The 18,123-nt window shown below is 46.7% G+C and overlaps 1 protein-coding gene across 1 annotated transcript in view; it reads right to left on the bottom strand.

Annotated features, from left to right (window-relative positions):
• The window catches only part of LOC135183277 (plasminogen-like), a 35,111-nt gene extending 17,804 nt beyond the window's left edge, over positions 1 to 17,307 (bottom strand). The window contains exons 1-10 of the mRNA XM_064158194.1: positions 17,255 to 17,307; positions 14,936 to 15,071; positions 14,236 to 14,342; positions 9,183 to 9,297; positions 7,759 to 7,922; positions 7,014 to 7,143; positions 6,772 to 6,890; positions 3,124 to 3,286; positions 1,578 to 1,708; positions 433 to 592 (exon numbers count right to left, since the gene is read on the bottom strand). Coding sequence (XP_064014264.1) covers positions 433 to 592; positions 1,578 to 1,708; positions 3,124 to 3,286; positions 6,772 to 6,890; positions 7,014 to 7,143; positions 7,759 to 7,922; positions 9,183 to 9,297; positions 14,236 to 14,342; positions 14,936 to 15,071; positions 17,255 to 17,303 — 1,274 coding nt within the window. The 5' untranslated portion in view covers positions 17,304 to 17,307. The remainder of the gene's footprint in view (positions 1 to 432; positions 593 to 1,577; positions 1,709 to 3,123; positions 3,287 to 6,771; positions 6,891 to 7,013; positions 7,144 to 7,758; positions 7,923 to 9,182; positions 9,298 to 14,235; positions 14,343 to 14,935; positions 15,072 to 17,254) is intronic.
• Between the last annotated feature and the right edge of the window lie 816 nt (positions 17,308 to 18,123).

Here is an 18,123-nt window from a genome sequence, read left to right as displayed (position 1 = left end):
AGTACAGGGACAGAATAACCTCCCTTGTCCTGCTGGCTACACTCTTCCTGAGCCAGGTCACAATGCCATTGGCTCTCTTGGCCATCTGGGCACACTGCTGGCTCATATTCAGCTACTCTCTACCAGTACCCCTTTCTGCCTGGCTGCTCTCCAGCCACTCTGTCTCCAACCTGTAACACTGCTTGGGGTTGCTATGTCCAAAGTGTAGAATCCTGCACTTGGCCTTGTTGAATCCCATCCCAGGACTTGCACTCTCCAGTGTCCAGTGACACTCGTGTGTAGGCACTCTCTAGTATCTACTTCCCTGGTCCTGCTGGCCACACTGCTCCTGATGCAGGCCAGCAGGATGCCATTGGCCTTCTTGGCCATGCTCAGTCAGCTGTCAGCAACAGTCATTGTCAGAGAAATGAAGAAGAGGTGAGATAAACATACGCATTTGGGAACATGTCTGGGGTTTCCTCATGCCTGTGTGGGAACATGGAGTTCCAGGCCTGGCACTGTTTTCCTGATGCAGTGATGGAAACTGTGCCTCGATAACTCTGGCCTTTGCCCCAGTAGCACTCCTCAGGCAGGGGAGCCTGCACGGGCACATCTGCAGCAAACAACAAGAATTCATCTTTTGCATGGCAATCTTCTGCTCTTACTGAGCAGGCACAAGAAAGCATCAAGTACACAGTACCCAAATCACTCATTGATATAGGCAGTGTCCAGCAAGAGCATCGTGGCCAGCATGACAAGCAGAAGGGCATTTCCAAAACTTCCACAGATTGCCCTCTTTTGTCAGCTGTCATTCAGTGGAAGACTTAACCACACAGCTTCATCTTGCTGCACCTGAACACATCTGAATGAAAGACCAAAATGCTCACATGAAAACCCTCAAGGATGAGATGCTGATGGTTCTGCCACCGACATATTTCTAACATGGACATTTTGTTAAAGTTTAACTCCTAATTTATCCTTCAATTGAACTAAGACTTTCTCTCTTTCTGTTTTGTGTTTGGCTTTTTTTGGTTTTGGTTTCGCTTTTGGCTTGGGGTTTTTATTTGTACTTAATATGAATCATAGAATCAACCAGGTTGGAAGAGACCTCCAAGATCATCCAGTCCAACCTAGCACCCAGCCCTATCCAGTCAACTAGACCATGGCACCAAGTGCCTCATCCAGGCTTTTGAACACCCCCAGTGACTTTGGAATGTCTTGTCTCATTTGTGACTGCATTGCAAAAATAGCACTTCATTTAATTTAGCACTTTTTGATCTCTTGGAGACTGTTTTTCATGTTTCAATTCACTTTCTAAACATGCCCTACAGCTAGGGAGAAAAAAAGGAGTATAAAATAATAAAGCTGTTCCATTCTTTAATTCTTCTGTAAGGTCAGATGATGATTTACATCCTTCATTGCACTTCCTTAAGCATTGAAAGTCCAAAATTTGGCAGGTTTTGTAAAATGCCAAGCAAAAAAACTACTTTACCACAGTGTTAAAGTGACTGAAAAAAAGATTTAACATATTTACAATAAGAAACAATAAATCTGTCAGTCCTTAAGTCCTTATCTTAGGTATGTTCCACTACTCATACCAACAGTCCCTTGTTCTGTCCCATCACAGTGGGGAATTGCACAGTATTCCCATCGAACACTGCTGTTGGTGGTGTAGCACCAAGGCCTCTTTTCTCCATCAGGGTTTCTGCAGTAGTTTTCCTCTAAGCCCCTGAAACAGAAACATAAGTTTTAAACTACTCATAGAAATTCATATTGACAGTGACTGGATGTAGAACTCAACTCAATGGCTACTTTTATCATGTCTTTAGGTTACTTCATGCACCTCTATTTTGAGACTAGTTGACTGCCTTTGAATTTACAGGCTGAATGCTGATGATGCTTGAAGAACTTTTCCAGTGCTCATGGTTTTGAGGCCAAGTTAAGCCAGTTAAATCTCACCTCAAAAACAAGCCATTGGTGTATCTGGCAATTAAGGTAAGAACCGGGCAAGGCTGGATGTCACAAAGTGATCCTGGAAGCATGCACATGTGAGCACCAGTGCATGCTGCTTTCTGTGCTTCAATAATGGACAGGCAGCATTTCATGGGGACAGGAAAACTTGCAGGCTCCATTTCACAACCCACGGGATCGAAATACAGAGCTAAAAGCCTGGTCACTCCCAGCTGCCTTTGCCCATTGATAATGCTCCACAAACCCAGCTCCTCTGACCTTGGAGAACAAGGTTGTATGGAAGCACCCTGGGTCTTGGAACACTGGTCTTCAGAAAAGCAGCACGTTATAAGTGTCATAGAATAGAATCATAGAATCAATCAGGTTGGAAGAGACCTCCAAGGTCATCCTGTCCAACCTAGCACCCAGCCCTGGCCAATCAACCAGACCATGGCACTAAGTGCCTCAGCCAGTCTCATCCTGAACACCTCCAGGGACAGCAACTCCACCACCTCCCTGGGCAGCCAGTTCCAATGCCAATCACTCTCTCTGACAACAACTTCCTCCTAACATCCAGCCTAGACCTCCCCCACCACAACTTGAGATTGTGTCCCCTTCTTCTGTTGCTGCTTGCCTGGCAGAAGAGACCAACCCCACCTGGCTACAGCCTCCCTTCAGGGAGTTGTAGACAGCAATGAGCTCTGCCATGAGCCTCCTCTTCTGCAGGCTGCACACCCCCAGCTCCCTCAGCCTCTCCTCACAGGGCTGTGCTCCAGGCCCCTCACCAGCTTTGTTGCTCTTCTCTGGACACGTTCCAGGATCTCAACATCTCTCTTGAACTGAGGAGCCCAGAACTGGACACAGCACTCAAGGTGTGGCCTGAGCAGTGCTGAGTCCAGGGGCAGAATAACCTCCCTAATACAGTCAGAGGAATGCTAATATAGAAGCAGCAAACACTTACAACTCTCTAGCGGGATGTGGAGAAGACAGGTGAGAATAAAGCACCTGGTTTGAACAGAAGAAAGAAAAGAGAAGAAAAGCAATACAGATGAAAGATGAAGAGGAAGACCTGGACAGAAGTCACAAGAGGGGACAAAAGGTAAGCAACCAGCTTACTAGCATGACTGTGGACAACCTGTGCTCCCCTTGCTTCTGCACCTTTGGCACTCGTTAAAGCAATGGGGCTTAGCTTACTTGCAGGGGTATCTGTCGGGAACCCAGCCGTGTTTGTGAGGAAGCTGTGTGCTCCAGGGCTGGCAGGCGTTTCCCGACTCGGTGGAGGCTATCCTGCCGCGGTAGTCTTCTCCTTTCCCAGAAAGACACTGGGAGCCCTCGCCAGAGACTGGGGAGCGTGTCGCTGTAAGAGAAGAAAGAGTGCTGCTAACGAGTGCTTTGCACTATCTTTTAAACCTCTTTCCTTTCCCTAATGTCAAGCATGCTTTTTTCTTTTCTCTTCTTTGTCTTCTGTTGCGTTTTCAGAAGAGGTGGCAAAATCAAGGTGTACGTTTTCACAAGGAGCCAGGTTTCCAGACAGAGGTCCTGTGTCTGTCCTTTTATAGCAGTCACTAAATAGCCTAGCTGGGTCAAGCCAGGTTTTGTGCCTTCAGTCCCCTGAAAGCAGAGCTGATAAAGGCAGCAAGCAGTCTTGTACAGACTTGCAAAAACAAGTGGGATGAAGGGAGTGCATTAATGTAATAGACATGGTTAATGTAGAAAGGCAGAAAGGATAAAGACAAAGACCAAGAAGAAATTGTGAGAATGTGCTGGTTTGAGGCTAACTGGAATATTTGTATAAGAGAAATTAAATCATTGGTTGTGAGAATAAAATTATGGTGATGTCTGTATCACTCATTTGTTCTCCAAGGGACATAAATAGTCTTGTAAAAACAAGTGGGATGAAGGGAGTGCATTAATGTAATAGACATGGTTAATGTAGAAAGGCAGAAAGGATAAAGACAAAGACCAGGGAGGAACTGTGAGAGTGTGCTGGTTTGAGGCTAACTGGAATATTTGTATAAGAGAAATGAAATCATTGGTTGTGAGAAGAAAATTATAGTGATGTCTGTATCACTCATTTGTTCTCCGAGGGACATAAATAGTCTTGTAAAAACAAGTGGGATGAAGGGAGTGCATTAATGTAATAGACATGGTTAATGTAGAAAGGCAGAAAGGATAAAGACAAAGACCAGGGAGGAATTGTGAGAGTGTGCTGGTTTGAATCATAGGATCAATCAGGTTGGAAGAGTTGGAATATTTTAATGAGAGAAATAAGATCATTGGCTGTGAAAATAAAACAATAGTGATGTCTATATCACTCATTTGCTCTGCTGTAGGACATAAATAGTCAAAACATAAGATAAGGCACTCGCTTCTTCAGTCTGTGTGTCTGGATGCATCTTGCCTTAATTCCTTTGCATGAAACCTATGTAACCTGATCTAACCATTTCCTCTAACCTCCTTGTTGGCTTTTGACATCTCACCTCAGATCTCTGCAGATTTACCATGTGAGCTATACGGAGATTTATCTGATTATATCTGAGATAAGGGGTGAAAGGGGGAAAGGGTGTGGGTTGGTTGGGAGGATTCTTGGGCAGCCTGGCTGTTAGGGAGGGATTTTGAATTCCTGTATTACTTCTAACTTGTATAGAACTGTAAATATATATATATATATAGTGTACATATCCCTCCTAACATCCAGCCTATACTTTCCCCGGCACAACTTGAGACTGTGTCCCCTTCTTCTGTTGCTGGTTGCCTGGGAGAAGAGGCCAACCCCCACCTGGCTACAATGTCCCTTCAGGTAGTTGCAGACAGCAATGAGGCCACCCCTGAGCCTCCTCTTCTGCAGGCTGCACACCCCCAGCTCCCTCAGCCTCTCCTCATAGGGTTTGTGTTCCAGGCCCCTCACCAGCTTTGTTGCCCTTCTCTGGACACCTTCCAGCATCAAAACATCTCTCTTGAACTGAGTGGCCCAGAACTGGACACAGCACTCAAGGTGTGGCCTGACCAGTGCTGAGTAGAGGGGAAGAATAATCTCCCTTGTCCTACTGGCCACACTGTTCTAGTTGACTGGCTAGGGCTGGGGGATAGGTTGGACTGGATGATCCTGAAGGTCTCTTCCAACCTGGTTGATTCTATGATGATACTATGATGATGATGATATGCTTATATATTTGTGCACACTGTAGATAGAACTTCATTCCTTAATACCCAACTGGCTGAGTTAGCCTGGTTAATCTGGGGGGTGGGGGAACTCCCAAACCATAACAGAGAGAAATCAAAATGGCTTCAGAGCTGAGTCTCTGCAGTCAGTGAACTGTGGAAGTGGGAGAGAAAGAGGAATAAGAAAGTTAATTGGTCTGGCACGTGAGGAACAGCAAAGAAAGGAAGGTTAATGATCAGAGGCACAGAATTTATGGAGGGCAGAGAGAAAATGCATCTATGGTGCATACCTATCATATATACTTTGTATATGAAATTTTCCAAGGAGACAACTATGGCTCTAAAACATTGATCTGTTCCTTACACTTCCTTTAAGTTTTAAGCATTCAATGGACACACTAAAGTGACTTTCACAATTTACTACATCTAGTAAACACATGCTGCTGCTTAGAGCGCTGGAAAGTGAAGATCTGCAGGAAAGCAAGCTCTAGAGACAAACCCCACAACATACTCTCACAAAGTGCAGTGCAGCTCTACAAAGAGCAATTCTATCTCATTATCCAGTGCTTTGGAAACACCCAGATTTAGTGCACTCAGCTTAACAGGTTAAGCTAGCTCGCAGACAAGTCAAATTTTTCTCCCAAGGCTTGATTTTTTTTCTCCTTATTCATCACTTTCTAAGAAGAATGCAGTGCTGGATGTGCTGTCCAGACTCAGGTAATATATCACAGTATGGTCACATACTTAGCAGGTCACCTGATTTAACCTGAATGCCCTGCCTCTCAAGTAAGGTGGTTGAAGACCATCTTTGGCATTATAGCATGTTATGACACCTGCATCCTCATTAAACTTCAAAGCATCAACCAGGTTGGAAGAGACCTCCAAGCTCATCCAGTCCAACCTAGCACCCAGCCCTAGCCAATCTTTCTACTCATGACGAGAAAACTTTGCACACAAGATCAATAAACAGCCAGTGGTATGGAATAGAGTCTAGGTAGAGGTTTTTGCAGCACGAATGACCAACTTCCAATGTAGTTTGTGCTTCTGTAGCACAGATGTATCTCCTCATTCCCCCCCATCTTCCTAGGGCTTTTGATGCTTTTTCGCAGAATCATAGAATCAACCAGGTTGGAAGAGACCTTCAAGATCATCCAGGCCAACCTAGCACCCAGCCCTATCCAGTCAACTATCCAATGCCATCCAGTCTTTTCTTGAACACCTCCAGGCACAGCAACTCCACCACCTCCCTGGGCAGCCCATTCCAATGCCAATCACTCTCTCTGACAACAACTTCCTAACAACATCCAGCCTAGACCTCCCCTGACACAACTTGACACTGTGTCCCCTTCTTCTGTTGATGCTTGCCTGGCAGAAGAGACCAACCCCACCTGGCTACAGCCTCCCTTCAGGTAGCTGTAGACAGCAGTGAGCTCTGCCCTGAGCCTCCTCTTCTGCAGGCTGCACACCCCCAGCTCCCTCAGCCTCTCCTCACAGGGCTGTGCTCCAGGCCCCTCACCAGCTTTGTTGCCCTTCTCTGGGCATGTTCCAGTATCTCAACATACATGACTTTATGTAAGAGAAATTTAGTGATGCCACTTAATGAAGATTCCCTCAGGTTACTCAGGACTGTGATTTCTTCTCTTTCCCCTCCCTGAGGTGTTGTCAGGAAATCAGACTCACTGCAACGAGGAATGTTGCAATATTCCCAGCGTTTAGTTGGGCTGGCAGTGAAACACCAGGGCCGAAGTTCGCCATCGGGATTGCGACAGTAATTCATCCTCAGATCCTTTCCAGGAAAGCTGCATATTGAAAATGAAAAAGAAGCCTGTGAGACAGCTGTGGCCAGCCGTAGCAATTCAGCTGCCTGAAGGCAGGGTCTGCCAAGCACTGCGGGAATGAATTCGGTGCTGAGCATAACTCACTGTTTCAGGGTAAATCCGTGTGCGTGAGGCTCTTGGGCATCCCAGCGCTGACACTCCAGTCCAGACTCCGTTCTGGAAACCTCTCCGTGGTAGTCTTCACCATTACACTGCATGCACTCCACTGTAGGGCCTAGGCACAATGAAAACATAGCTAGGTTCTCAGTATCACAGTATCACAGTATTATCAGGGTTGGAAGAGACCTCACAGATCATCAAGTCCAACCCTTTACCACAGAGCTCAAGGCCAGACCATGGCACCAAGTGCCACGTCCAGTCCTGCCTTGAACAGCTCCAGGGACCAACCTGTGAATTCTCACCCTAATCTACTCACGGGAGTCTACATTGAAAGGAAGACAGTTTTTCTCCAGCTAATGATGAAAGCAATGCAAATCAATAAAGCTTCATTTAGAGAGAAGACTTTATCACATGTCTGTATGTACTGGTAACAGTGGGAGGTTTGCATGTAACCCAGCACTTGAATGACCTTTACTCTTGTTAAAGGGAAACAAATTGCAAGGGCAAAGGTAGGATAATAACAGCTAATTATTAAAGTATTTCCTCCATATTTACAAAATTACTCTGATAACTGAGGCCCATTAAGAAAACAATCTTTGTGTTGGGAACTTCTTCAGTTTCAGTTTGATCTAAATTCACATTAGAAAAAATCTACAACGACAAAGCAAGAACAAAGAGCAGGAATAACATTACCTACACGAACAATCCTTCTCTGAAAAATACATTATACCTTCTCCAGTGTTTGTGACCTGGGCCTCACACTCTGGGATGTTACAGTAATCAAATCTGGTAGCAGGATCTGTTGTGTAACACCAGGGTCCATTTTCATCCTCATCAGGATTTCTGCAGTAGTTTTCATCCAGCCCTGCACTGGGGTGTCTTTCAGGTGTATAACTGTAACAGTATTAAAATACATTTTTAATCCCAGTGATTTAGTGGAGCAGAAAGGAAATATCAGACTAAGCTAAGCTAACTCTGGGCTCTATTAATTCACAACGCAAGTGAGAGAAATAGATTCCCCATTGTAAGCCCTAAATGAAATCTGATAAAACAGTCCATAACTACCATGCTCAGTACCTTTCTGCCCCATTTCCAGCTGCCAGTGCCAGTCTCAAAAGATAATTGCTGTCTTTAATACTTGCATGCAGCTGATTCAGTCAGCTCACCATGGCCAGTGGCTCCATCATGTATGGTTTTTAATGGAGCTGCTTTAAAAGAAGAGTATTTCTAGAGACTATTCACCAAACACAACTGCATCCTAATTTCTTGAGGTTTTGAAGCTAGTGACCCCAGGCTTCTTCTTATAGAAATCCTCCCAGAGAAGACTAAATGGCTCTTAACAAAAAAAATCTAAACATGTGCATTCAAGTTTCATTAGAACAACAACATTTTGTTCTTTTAAAAATGAAACTCCCAGAGCTGGACAGATACCATTGCTTTTTTTCCCCTTACTTCTTCCCACACCTCATATAGAAGACAGAAATCATGGGTCCAGTGTTAGCAATAGTAAAATTTCCCTAATGTGCTGATAGAAGAGGAATTTCATCTTAAGAGGCAACACAACCTCTCTTTACTCAGATCATTGCAGTTCTCTGCCAGTGGAGTCAAAAGTAGCAAGACAGGTGAAGATAAATTTGTCTCAAAAAGTCACCCAACAATTGGCTTTGATAACATAGAATGGTTTAGGTTGGAAGGGACATCAAGGATCATCCAGTTTCAGCTCCCTGTCATAGACAGGAACACCTCCCACCAGAACAGGTTCACTCAAGGCCTCATCCAACCTGGCCTTGAACATCTCCAGGGAGGGAGCAGTCACAACCTCCCTGGACAACCTGTGCCAGTGTCTCACCACCCAATGTAAAGAGCTTCTTCCTCACATCTAGTTTCAATCTCCCCTCTGACAGTTTAAACCCATTCCCCCCTGTCCTGTCACAAGACCTTGTCAATAGTCCCTCCCCAGCATTCCTCTAGGTCCCTTCAGATACTGGAAGGCCACTATAAGGTCTCCTTGAAGTCTTTTCTCCTCCAGGCTGAAAAGCCCCAACTCTTGTAGCCTGTCCTCATACACTGTAAAGTTATTCAGACACATGAAGTTGAGGAATCTTGGAAGAGATTCAGAACAACATGAAGACAAATAAGAGAATACGACCATACTTTGGTTTGTGGGGTGTTTTTTCAGCCCAGCTCTGGCATGGAACACCCCTCCAAGTTTTGGCTTCTGTTCCTCTGTAGTCCTTCCCAATCCCTTTTTTGCATTGTAGAAGGTAAACTGAAATGGAATTGGCTTTGTTAATTCGGTGGTGCTACAATATTTCATCTTTCAAAGCTGAGAATCCACAGATACAGCTGAAGTGCATCAGTGCATGATGACCTATGTTTTACCCTGGTTTGAACCTCTTGTGCATGGCATTTTTAAACAAATTAGCTGCCAACTACCAGGCAATTACAGAGGAAACTTCCTGGTGCAGTTCTATAAAGATAATAAAATCTAGTGAAGAGAACAGAACAAGTTGCAATTGTTTTTGACCTGCATAAAACATGTATTTATATTGTCATACTACTGAGATTAAAAGGAGTTTCTTTCACCGGCCACTGGTTGAAATAAAATGCTTATGAGATGTCCATGAGCACAGTAACAGTGTGGGTGCCATACAACTATCCCTTCAGGCCAGGAAATTGTTCAGTTATCAGAATGCATCTGTCAAATAAGAGATTCCCAAACTTTTCTCGTTACTCCACCAGAGGTTATCCATCCCAGATGGACACTGAGCTAGGGAAAATGCTGCAGTTCTGAAACTCTGAGAGGACAATTAGGAGAATACACTTTTGGAGATGTGAGTAGGAAGGAATCTAACTCAGCATAATGTGTTGAGCACAATCATAGAATCACAGAATCATAGAATGGTTTAGGTTGGAAGGGACCTCAAGGATCATCCAGTTCCAACCCCCTGCCATAGGCAGGGACACCTCCCACTACAACAAGTCACTCAAGGCCTCATCCAACCTGGTCTTGAACATCTCCAGGGAGGGAGCAGCCACAACCTCCCTGGGCAACCTGTGCCAGTGTCTCACCACCCTCACTGTAAGGAACTTCTTCCTAACATCTAGTTTAAGTCTCCCCTCTGACAGTCTAAACCCATTACCCTTTGTCCTGTCATTACCAGACCTTGTCAGTAGTCCCTCCCCAGCTTTTCCTGTAGGTCCCTTCAGATACTGGAAGGCCACTGTAAGGTCTTCTCAAAGCCTTCTCCTCTGCAGGCTGCAGAGCCCCAACTCTCTCAGCCTATTCTCATAGCAGAGCTGCTGCAGCCCTCTGAGCATCTTCATGGCCCTCCTCTGGCCTGGCTCCAACAGTTCCATGTCCTTGTTGTGCTGGGGGCTCCAGAACTGCACACAGGACCCCAGGTGGGGTCCTGGAGTCCACAGAGGACTGGTACCTAGGCCTCGTGGATTTTTCCTGCTGTTTCCAAGGAGGACGTAACCAAAAGTGGATTTCTCACGCAGGGTTTTGTCATGAACGTAAGGAAAGCATACCTGTAACTGCCAGACATATGTTCATGGAGTTGTCTTCACAACTATGGAGAATCCAGAGTACGGGCAGCATACAGATCCTAAAGTGTCTGTGGTGGGGTAAAACCTAAGTACGTAGCACAGCCAGGCAAGCTCTGGTACTCACAGAGGGGTGACTCTTTGGCTCTAAAGGAGATGCTCTGCACAGATATTCTGAATGCACTCCCAAGGGAAACAAGCTCTGGCAAAGGCCGATGCCAGAGTAGCTGTTGGGAACTGCAAGGTCTGAGTCAGGCATAGGTGAGATTGCACAGACTTCATGCATCCGAGAGACTGTCAGAGCTATAAAACACCCTGAAGATAGTTTTCTCCATGCAGGGCAAATTCCAGGGGTTTTATTGTAGCTATATCCTGGTGCTGAGGCACTGTGGTGGGGGCAGAAAACTTGTCTGAGGTTTAAGGAAACTAAACGTCTTTATCTGCAAGCTCAAGTTCACACCAGGTGACGCTGGCAGTGGTAATGAGATTGCTTCTAGGAAGGTGAGTCTAACTTTTACAACCTCAACGGACTTCTGAGGAGCGTGTCTGGTCTAAGGTGCAATTTCAGAGAGACATCAGCGACAGCTGTGGTCTTCAGGAGGAGTGCAATACTCCTGTGCTTCAGCTAGTGGAAACTAGAACTAAGATGACTCCACATCCCTGCTCTGAAAAACACAGGCACTGTGAAACTCCCCCCAAACCCACAAGGGAGCCAATCCTCTGGCTACTCGAGCTAAAAGCGCTTGGTGGAGGGTTGCCCAGGCCCCACATGGCTGTGGTTACAAATCTATTGGGATGAGATTTAACAAGGCCAAGTGCAGGGTTCTGCACTTTGGCCACAACAACCCCAAGCAGCACTACAGGCTGGGGACAGAGTGGCTGGAAAGCAGCCAGGAGGAAAGGGACCTGGGGGTACTGATAGACAGTAAGCTGAAGATGAGCCAGCAGTGTGCCCAGGTGGCCAAGAGAGCCAATGGCATCCTGGCCTGCATCAGGAACAGTGTGGCCAGTAGGACAAGGGAGGTTATTCTGCCCCTGTGCTCAGCACTGGTCAGGCCACACCTTGAGTACTGTGTCCAGTTCTGGGCCCCTCAATTCAAGAAAGATGTTGAGGTGCTGGAAGGTGTCCAGAGAAGGGCAACAAAGCTGGTGAGGGGCCTGGAGCACAAATCCTATGAGGAGAGGTTGAGGGAGCTGGGCCTGTTTAGCCTGGAGAAGAGGAGGCTCAGAGGTGATCTTATTACTGTCTACAACTACCTGAAGGGGCATTGTAGCCAGGTAGGGGGTGGCCTCTTCTCCCAGGTAACCAGCAATAGAACAAGGGGACACAGTCTGAAGTTGTGCCAGGGTAGGTATAGGCTGGATGTTAGGAAGAAGTTCTTCCCAGAGAGAGTGATTGGCATTGGAATGGGCTGCCCAGGGAGGTGGTGGAGGCACCGTCCCTGGAGGTGTTCAAGCAAAGCCTGGCTGAGGCACTTAGTGCCATGGTCTGGTTGATTGTCTAGGGCTGGGTGCTAGGTTGGACTGGATGATCTTGGAGGTCTCTTCCAACCTGGTTGATTCTATGATTCTATGATTCTATTCATGCCCGGACATGTTGTCCCCCCAAAGGGTGTTGCCTTGCCCAAACTTGGGGTAAACAAAGCAAAGGGGACAAAGGAAGCACAATAGCACTTGGTGCCTTCGAGTCTGGGCTGCCTGCTTGAAGGTTGCAGTAAACACGTTGTGTAAGCTCATGTGCCTAGGTGGGGATCCGCCTGACCCCTCTCCATATCTGGGGGTACTGAACCCCTGGACTTCAGCTTATTTGGTATGTTTTGGCCTGCTGCCAGACCCTTATTGGACAGAATTGTGGCCAAGAACCACCAATCTTTGGATCAGACCTCATAAGAAGGGACAATTCAGTGTTCCTGCCACCCTCGCCCCTCTCTCCTCTCCTCTACCACCCACTGCTCCTAGCCGCTTTGCCTCTTTGGGCACCGCCGCTGCATGGTTCCAGCCCACGGCACCTTGCACCAGCCCAGGGAACTGACCGAGGTGCTCCCGGCCAGCCGCCGCTCCAGCCGCCCTTCCCAGCTTGCCCGTGCCCGTGGAACCCTCAGACAGCGCCCCAATAACCCCTGAGCTGAGCTATTCAGACCCACGGAGGTTATCAATGTGGCTTCGCCGCACATAGGATCATAGAATCATAGAATCAGCCAGGTTGGAAGAGACCTCCAAGCTCATCCAGTCCAACCTAGCACCCAGCCCCATCCAGTCAACCAGACCATGGCACTAAGTGCCTCAGCCAGGCTTTTCTTGAAGACCCCCAGGGACGGTGCCTCCACCACCTCCCCGGGCAGCCCATTCCAATGGGAAATCACTCTCTCTGTGATTTGGGACCATCAAAGCTGACTCCAGCCAGTGAGTAACTGAGCAAACTCGATTTAAGCCAGCATAGACTTTCAGTAATTTCACCAGTGGCACTTTCATGCCACAGACTCTCTCTATCTAAACCTCTTCGTAACCTTTGCTAAATTCCTGATGTTTTTTTTGCTGTAAATAGACATTCTGTAATATCATTTTGGAACCGCATACGAAGAACTTGTGTGGGATAGCTGTACAGTTTGGGGAAGGGGGGAATTCCTTGTGTATATAATATTAAATTATCTAAACCCTTTTAAATTCAGCCTCATATTTCATTCCCCCAAAACCCAGACAAGCCCCTTCACAACACTATTGAAGCAGACATGCCTAGAGACAAGCCTCAGAATGCAGAGGCGATGTGCCGTGAAGCAGCAGCACAGGAGCTGAACGGCACAGCCAAGGGAGGGGGTGTGGGTCAAAGGTGCATTTCCTAGAGCGCAGAAGCTGCCAGGAGGTGAAGAATCATAGAATCATAGAATCAACCAGGTTGGAAGAGACCTCCAAGATCATCCAGTCCAACCTAGCACCCAGCCCTAGCCAGTCAACCAGACCATGGCACTAAGTGCCTCAGCCAGGCTTTGCGTCAACACCTCCAGGGATGGTGACTCCACCACCTCCCTGGGCAGCCCATTCCAATGCCAATCACTCTCTCTGCCAACAACTTCCTCCTAACAGCCAGCCTAGACCTCCCCTGGCACAGCTTCAGACTGTGTCCCCTTGTTCTGTTGCTGCTTGCCTGGCAGAAGAGCCCAACCCCACCTGGCTACAGCCTCCCTGCAGGTAGTTGTAGACAGCAATGAGCTCTGCCCTGAGCCTCCTCTTCTGCAGGCTGCACACCCCCAGCTCCCTCAGCCTCTCCTCACAGGGCTGTGCTCCAGGCCCCTCACCAGCTTTGTTGCCCTTGTCTGGACACCTTCCAGCACCTCAACATCTCTCTTGAATGGAGGAGCCCAGAACTGGACACAGCACTCAAGGTGTGGCCTGACCAGTGCTGAATGCAGGGGCAGAATAACCTCCCTTGTCCTACTGGCCACACTGTTCCTGATGCAGGCCAGGATGCCATTGGCTCTCCTGCCCACCTGGGCACACTGTGGGATCATCTTCAGCTACTCTCTACCAGCACCCCCAGGTCCCTTTCTTCCTGGCTGCTCTCAGCCACTCTGTCCCCATTCTGTAGTGCTGCTTGGGGTTGTTGTGGCTGAAGTGTAGAACCCTGCACTTGGCCTTGTGTAGTGCCTTACTGTATACCTACTTTTCTTCTCATAAAGCACTGTATCCATGCTCTTGAACATCACTGTCGTTTTGGCATTTTGAGCTAGGGTCAAGCACTCTAGCTTTTTCCTGGTGAACAGGAAGGCCCTGTTGAGAAGGAAGCAATATTAGCATATGAAACAATATTTTTCATTGGATTCAAATCAATCAACTTGTATTTATTTTTCTATAAATTGTTAATTTCCTGGTTTGTATCCATTGCTACCTTTGGGATTCTGCACTAAGACACCGAATAAGAGACTTATGTTTTCTACTGCTCTAAAGTGGCTGATCTTTTCAGCACATATGACCATGTGAATAAGTTACTGTATGGGAAACTAATTCCTGCATTGGCAAAACATTAAGAGCATCCTAGCTGCTCATGTTAGCATCTGTCCTTAAAATCATTAAGAAACATCTCACCCTCACTACACGAAACAAGGCAGCCTCCAGCTGAAGAGGTGCAAGCATTTCACAGAATCAACCAGGTTGGAAGAGACCTCCAAGATCATCCAGGCCAACCTAGCACCCAGCCCTAGCCAATCAACTAGACCATGGCACTAAGTGCCTCATCCAGACAGAGGCAGGGAAGATGCTGCTGTGGCAGGATGAGGATTTTGTTTCCACAAGCAATAGTAGGAAAATATCATTGATAAGCAGATAAGCACAATGACATAGTGTTAAGATTCAGTAGAAATTACCTGCAATTGAAATTTCTTTCTGCTTCACACTTTCCTGCACATTCTTCTTCATTATTTGTCTTGTAAACCTGTTTATTTTGAGTAAGTATCCAAACACCATCTGTTCTTAAGTAGTCATCCAGCACATCTCCTTTCACTACATGGGAGCAAAACAAACCAGACATTAAAAAATAAAAATCATAGAATCAATCAGGTTGGAAGAGACCTCCAAGATCATCCTATCCAACCTAGCAGCCAGCCCTAGCCAGTCAACCAGACCATGATACTAAATGCCTCATCCAGGCTTTGCTTCAACACCTCCAGGCACAGCGACTCCACCACCTCCTTGGGCAGCCCATTCCAATGCCAATCACTCTCTCTGACAACAACTTCCTCCTAACAGCCAGCCTAGACCTCCCCTGGCACAGCTTCAGACTGTGTCCCCTTGTTCTCTTGCTGGGTGCCTGGGAGACCGATCTCTCTTGGCTACAGCCTCCCTTCAGGTGGTTGTAGACAGCAATGAGGTCCCCCCTGAGCCTCCTCTTCTGCAGGCTGCACACCCCCAGCTCCCTCAGCCTCTCCTCACAGGGCTGTGCTCCAGGCCCCTCACCAGCTTTGTTGCCCTTCTCTGGACACCTTCTAGCATCTCAACATCTCTCTTGAATTGAGGAGCCCAGAACTGGACACAGCACTCAAGGTGTGGCCTGACCAGTGCTGAGTACAGGGGCAGAATAACCTCCCTTTGTCTACTAGCCACACTGTTCCTGATGCAGGCCAGGATGCCATTGGCTCTCTTGGCCACCTGGGCACACTGCTGGCTTGTGTTCAGCCTAAGAGCTAGTGATAATAATAAACAAGTAATAATAACTTTATGTATAGGGTTAACACTATACACTTTATCATCTGTCTTTAACAACCCAGCATAACCCTATGTCCTTGATTTTCTGTCATACTAACAGACTACTGTTAGCAGTCATACTAACAGAACTGTCTGAGCTGTTATAAAAGCACACAAACCATACTGATCTGTTTTTAGCAGGACTTTTTAAAAGCCCTTTAGGGGCCATACGATGTTATGCTATGTTAAAATAGTAGAGAACATGAAGCCTCATTGCACATGTGGAATATTTGCTTACAGAGTTTCTAGATGATCTTGAAATTCAGACATTACCTGTAGCAGGACACCTATCTACTTCTAAAGTTGTGTGTGCTAGTGTGAGCCTAGCTGGGATATTTTAGTGAGAGCAATTAGATGCTAGGCTGTGAAAAGGAAACAGTGGTGATGTCTGCTGCACTCATAGGCTTGCTGAGATGGATAAGAACAAGAACATGAATATAGATAACTGTGTTTGCTCTCTGGCTTTAGGTTGGACTTCTCTTGCTCTAACCTGCTGTCTAACTAACCCTTCTGCTTCCTAACCCCCCTGGCTGATCCTCCAAACTCACCTTGAACATAAGGCAATGACTGGGATAAGGTAGAGAGGTGGAAAGGAGGTGGAAGGGTGGTTGGGATCCCCTCCTGGGGACTCTGGTTTCTGGGAGGGCTGTTGTGTTTCTATATCACCTTTTCACCTTGTCTATTTCTGTCTATAGCTGCATAGATTGCAAATACCTGCTTGTATGTTGTGCTAAGCTGTAAATATAAAGCTTCATTCTTTAATTCCCAGCTGGGCTGAGTCCAGTGTGGGTGATTTTCTCAAGTGAGGGGGGGAGGCAGGTAACACCCAAACCATCACACTGTGAAAGAGAATTCTAGGCTTATTCTTGGAAAAGGCAACCTGGGTTACTTGAAGACTAAACTTCTACCTATTGCCTCCAGGAAAACTGTTTCTTGCAAGAAAATGTGGAGCAGTTGGAATACAAAGGACTATTTTCACTTTCAATTTTAAATATTTGACTTTAAAACTCCTCCTGTAAAGGCTGATAACCAGAATCCCTGGGCTTAGCAATACTTGGCAGCAAAGGTGGCTTTAGCATTTGATTTAAAGACTGCTGAAACCAGAGACAGACATCTCACTGACAGCAACAGGTTTTCTAACAGGCTTTGGGGCTGCTTTCCAAAGGTATCCCACCATTTTTGGCCATGGGTCATGCTTGCAGTGATCCATTAATGCCCCACTCAGATACTAAGAGTGTTGCTTTTCTCATGTCTTTAGTGAACACAACGCTGGAGAAACCACAGCTCTCCCTCTGTTTAACAGCAACTCTCCCTGGCCAGCAATGCCTGAATCCACTACTGTCCAGCTAAGTGGTAACACAAGTACTCACCTTCACCAAATGGCAATAGCAACTGTTTGGCCCCCATCTCACCTAAGAAAGTGAAAGGCAAAGGACTCTTACCTGAGCTGAGCAAGAAAAGCAAGAGAAAGGCAGCTTTTCGGGGCCCCATTTTGGCCCAGCTGGAGGGTGCTGGAAGCTGTGTGTGTCAGTGCACAAAGTTTTATTGACACATATTGGAGTGAAGCAGCATCAAACAAACCAGGAAGGTAGATAAGTTAATCATTCTCCCATGTGTGACCCTCTTTGCCATGGCGTGGCCATTCAAACAACCTTGATTTGGATGGATTACCAAATTGGACTCAACTGTTAGCACTGGACGATAGGGAATAAGGAGGCACTCTCCTGTTTGGTGGTAGCATGCTTCTATTCTCAGATTGCCTGCCCTCATTTTGCCAAGGGAAATATGAGGATCATGGTAGCAGAAAGTATGGAAATCCAGGGACAATTCAATTCTACACAGTCCTGGAGAGTCAGCTTTAGGTTCCACGAGTATTTTCAGTTACAGACTTGCATTGATTAGGTTGTTTTTAGCTACTGTCTTGCACAAAAACATAATTCAGAAGGACTGTAGATGCAGAAATCTGAAGCCATTCTAGATATTCTAGTAAATTGAATCATAGAATCAACCAGGTTGGGAGAGACATCTTCAAGATTGTCCAGACCAACCTAGCACCCAGCCCTGGCCAGTCAACCAGACCATGGCACTAAGTGCCCCAGCCAGGCTTTGTTTCAACACCTCCAGGCACGGCGACTCCACCACCTCCCTGGGCAGCCCATTCCAATGCCAATCACTCTCTCTGCCAATAATTTCCTAACAACATCCAACCTAGACCTCCCCTGGCACAGCTTGAGGCTGTGTCCCCTTCTTCTGTTGCTGCTTGCCTGGCAGAAGAGACCAACCCCACCTGGCTACAGCCTCCCGTCAGGGA

This window comes from Pogoniulus pusillus, chromosome 18 (assembly GCF_015220805.1).
Source record: "Pogoniulus pusillus isolate bPogPus1 chromosome 18, bPogPus1.pri, whole genome shotgun sequence".
Taxonomy (NCBI): Eukaryota; Metazoa; Chordata; class Aves; order Piciformes; family Lybiidae; genus Pogoniulus; species Pogoniulus pusillus.
The sequence above is the reverse complement of the archived record's forward strand: the minus strand, read 5'-3'. Positions and strand labels throughout refer to the sequence as shown.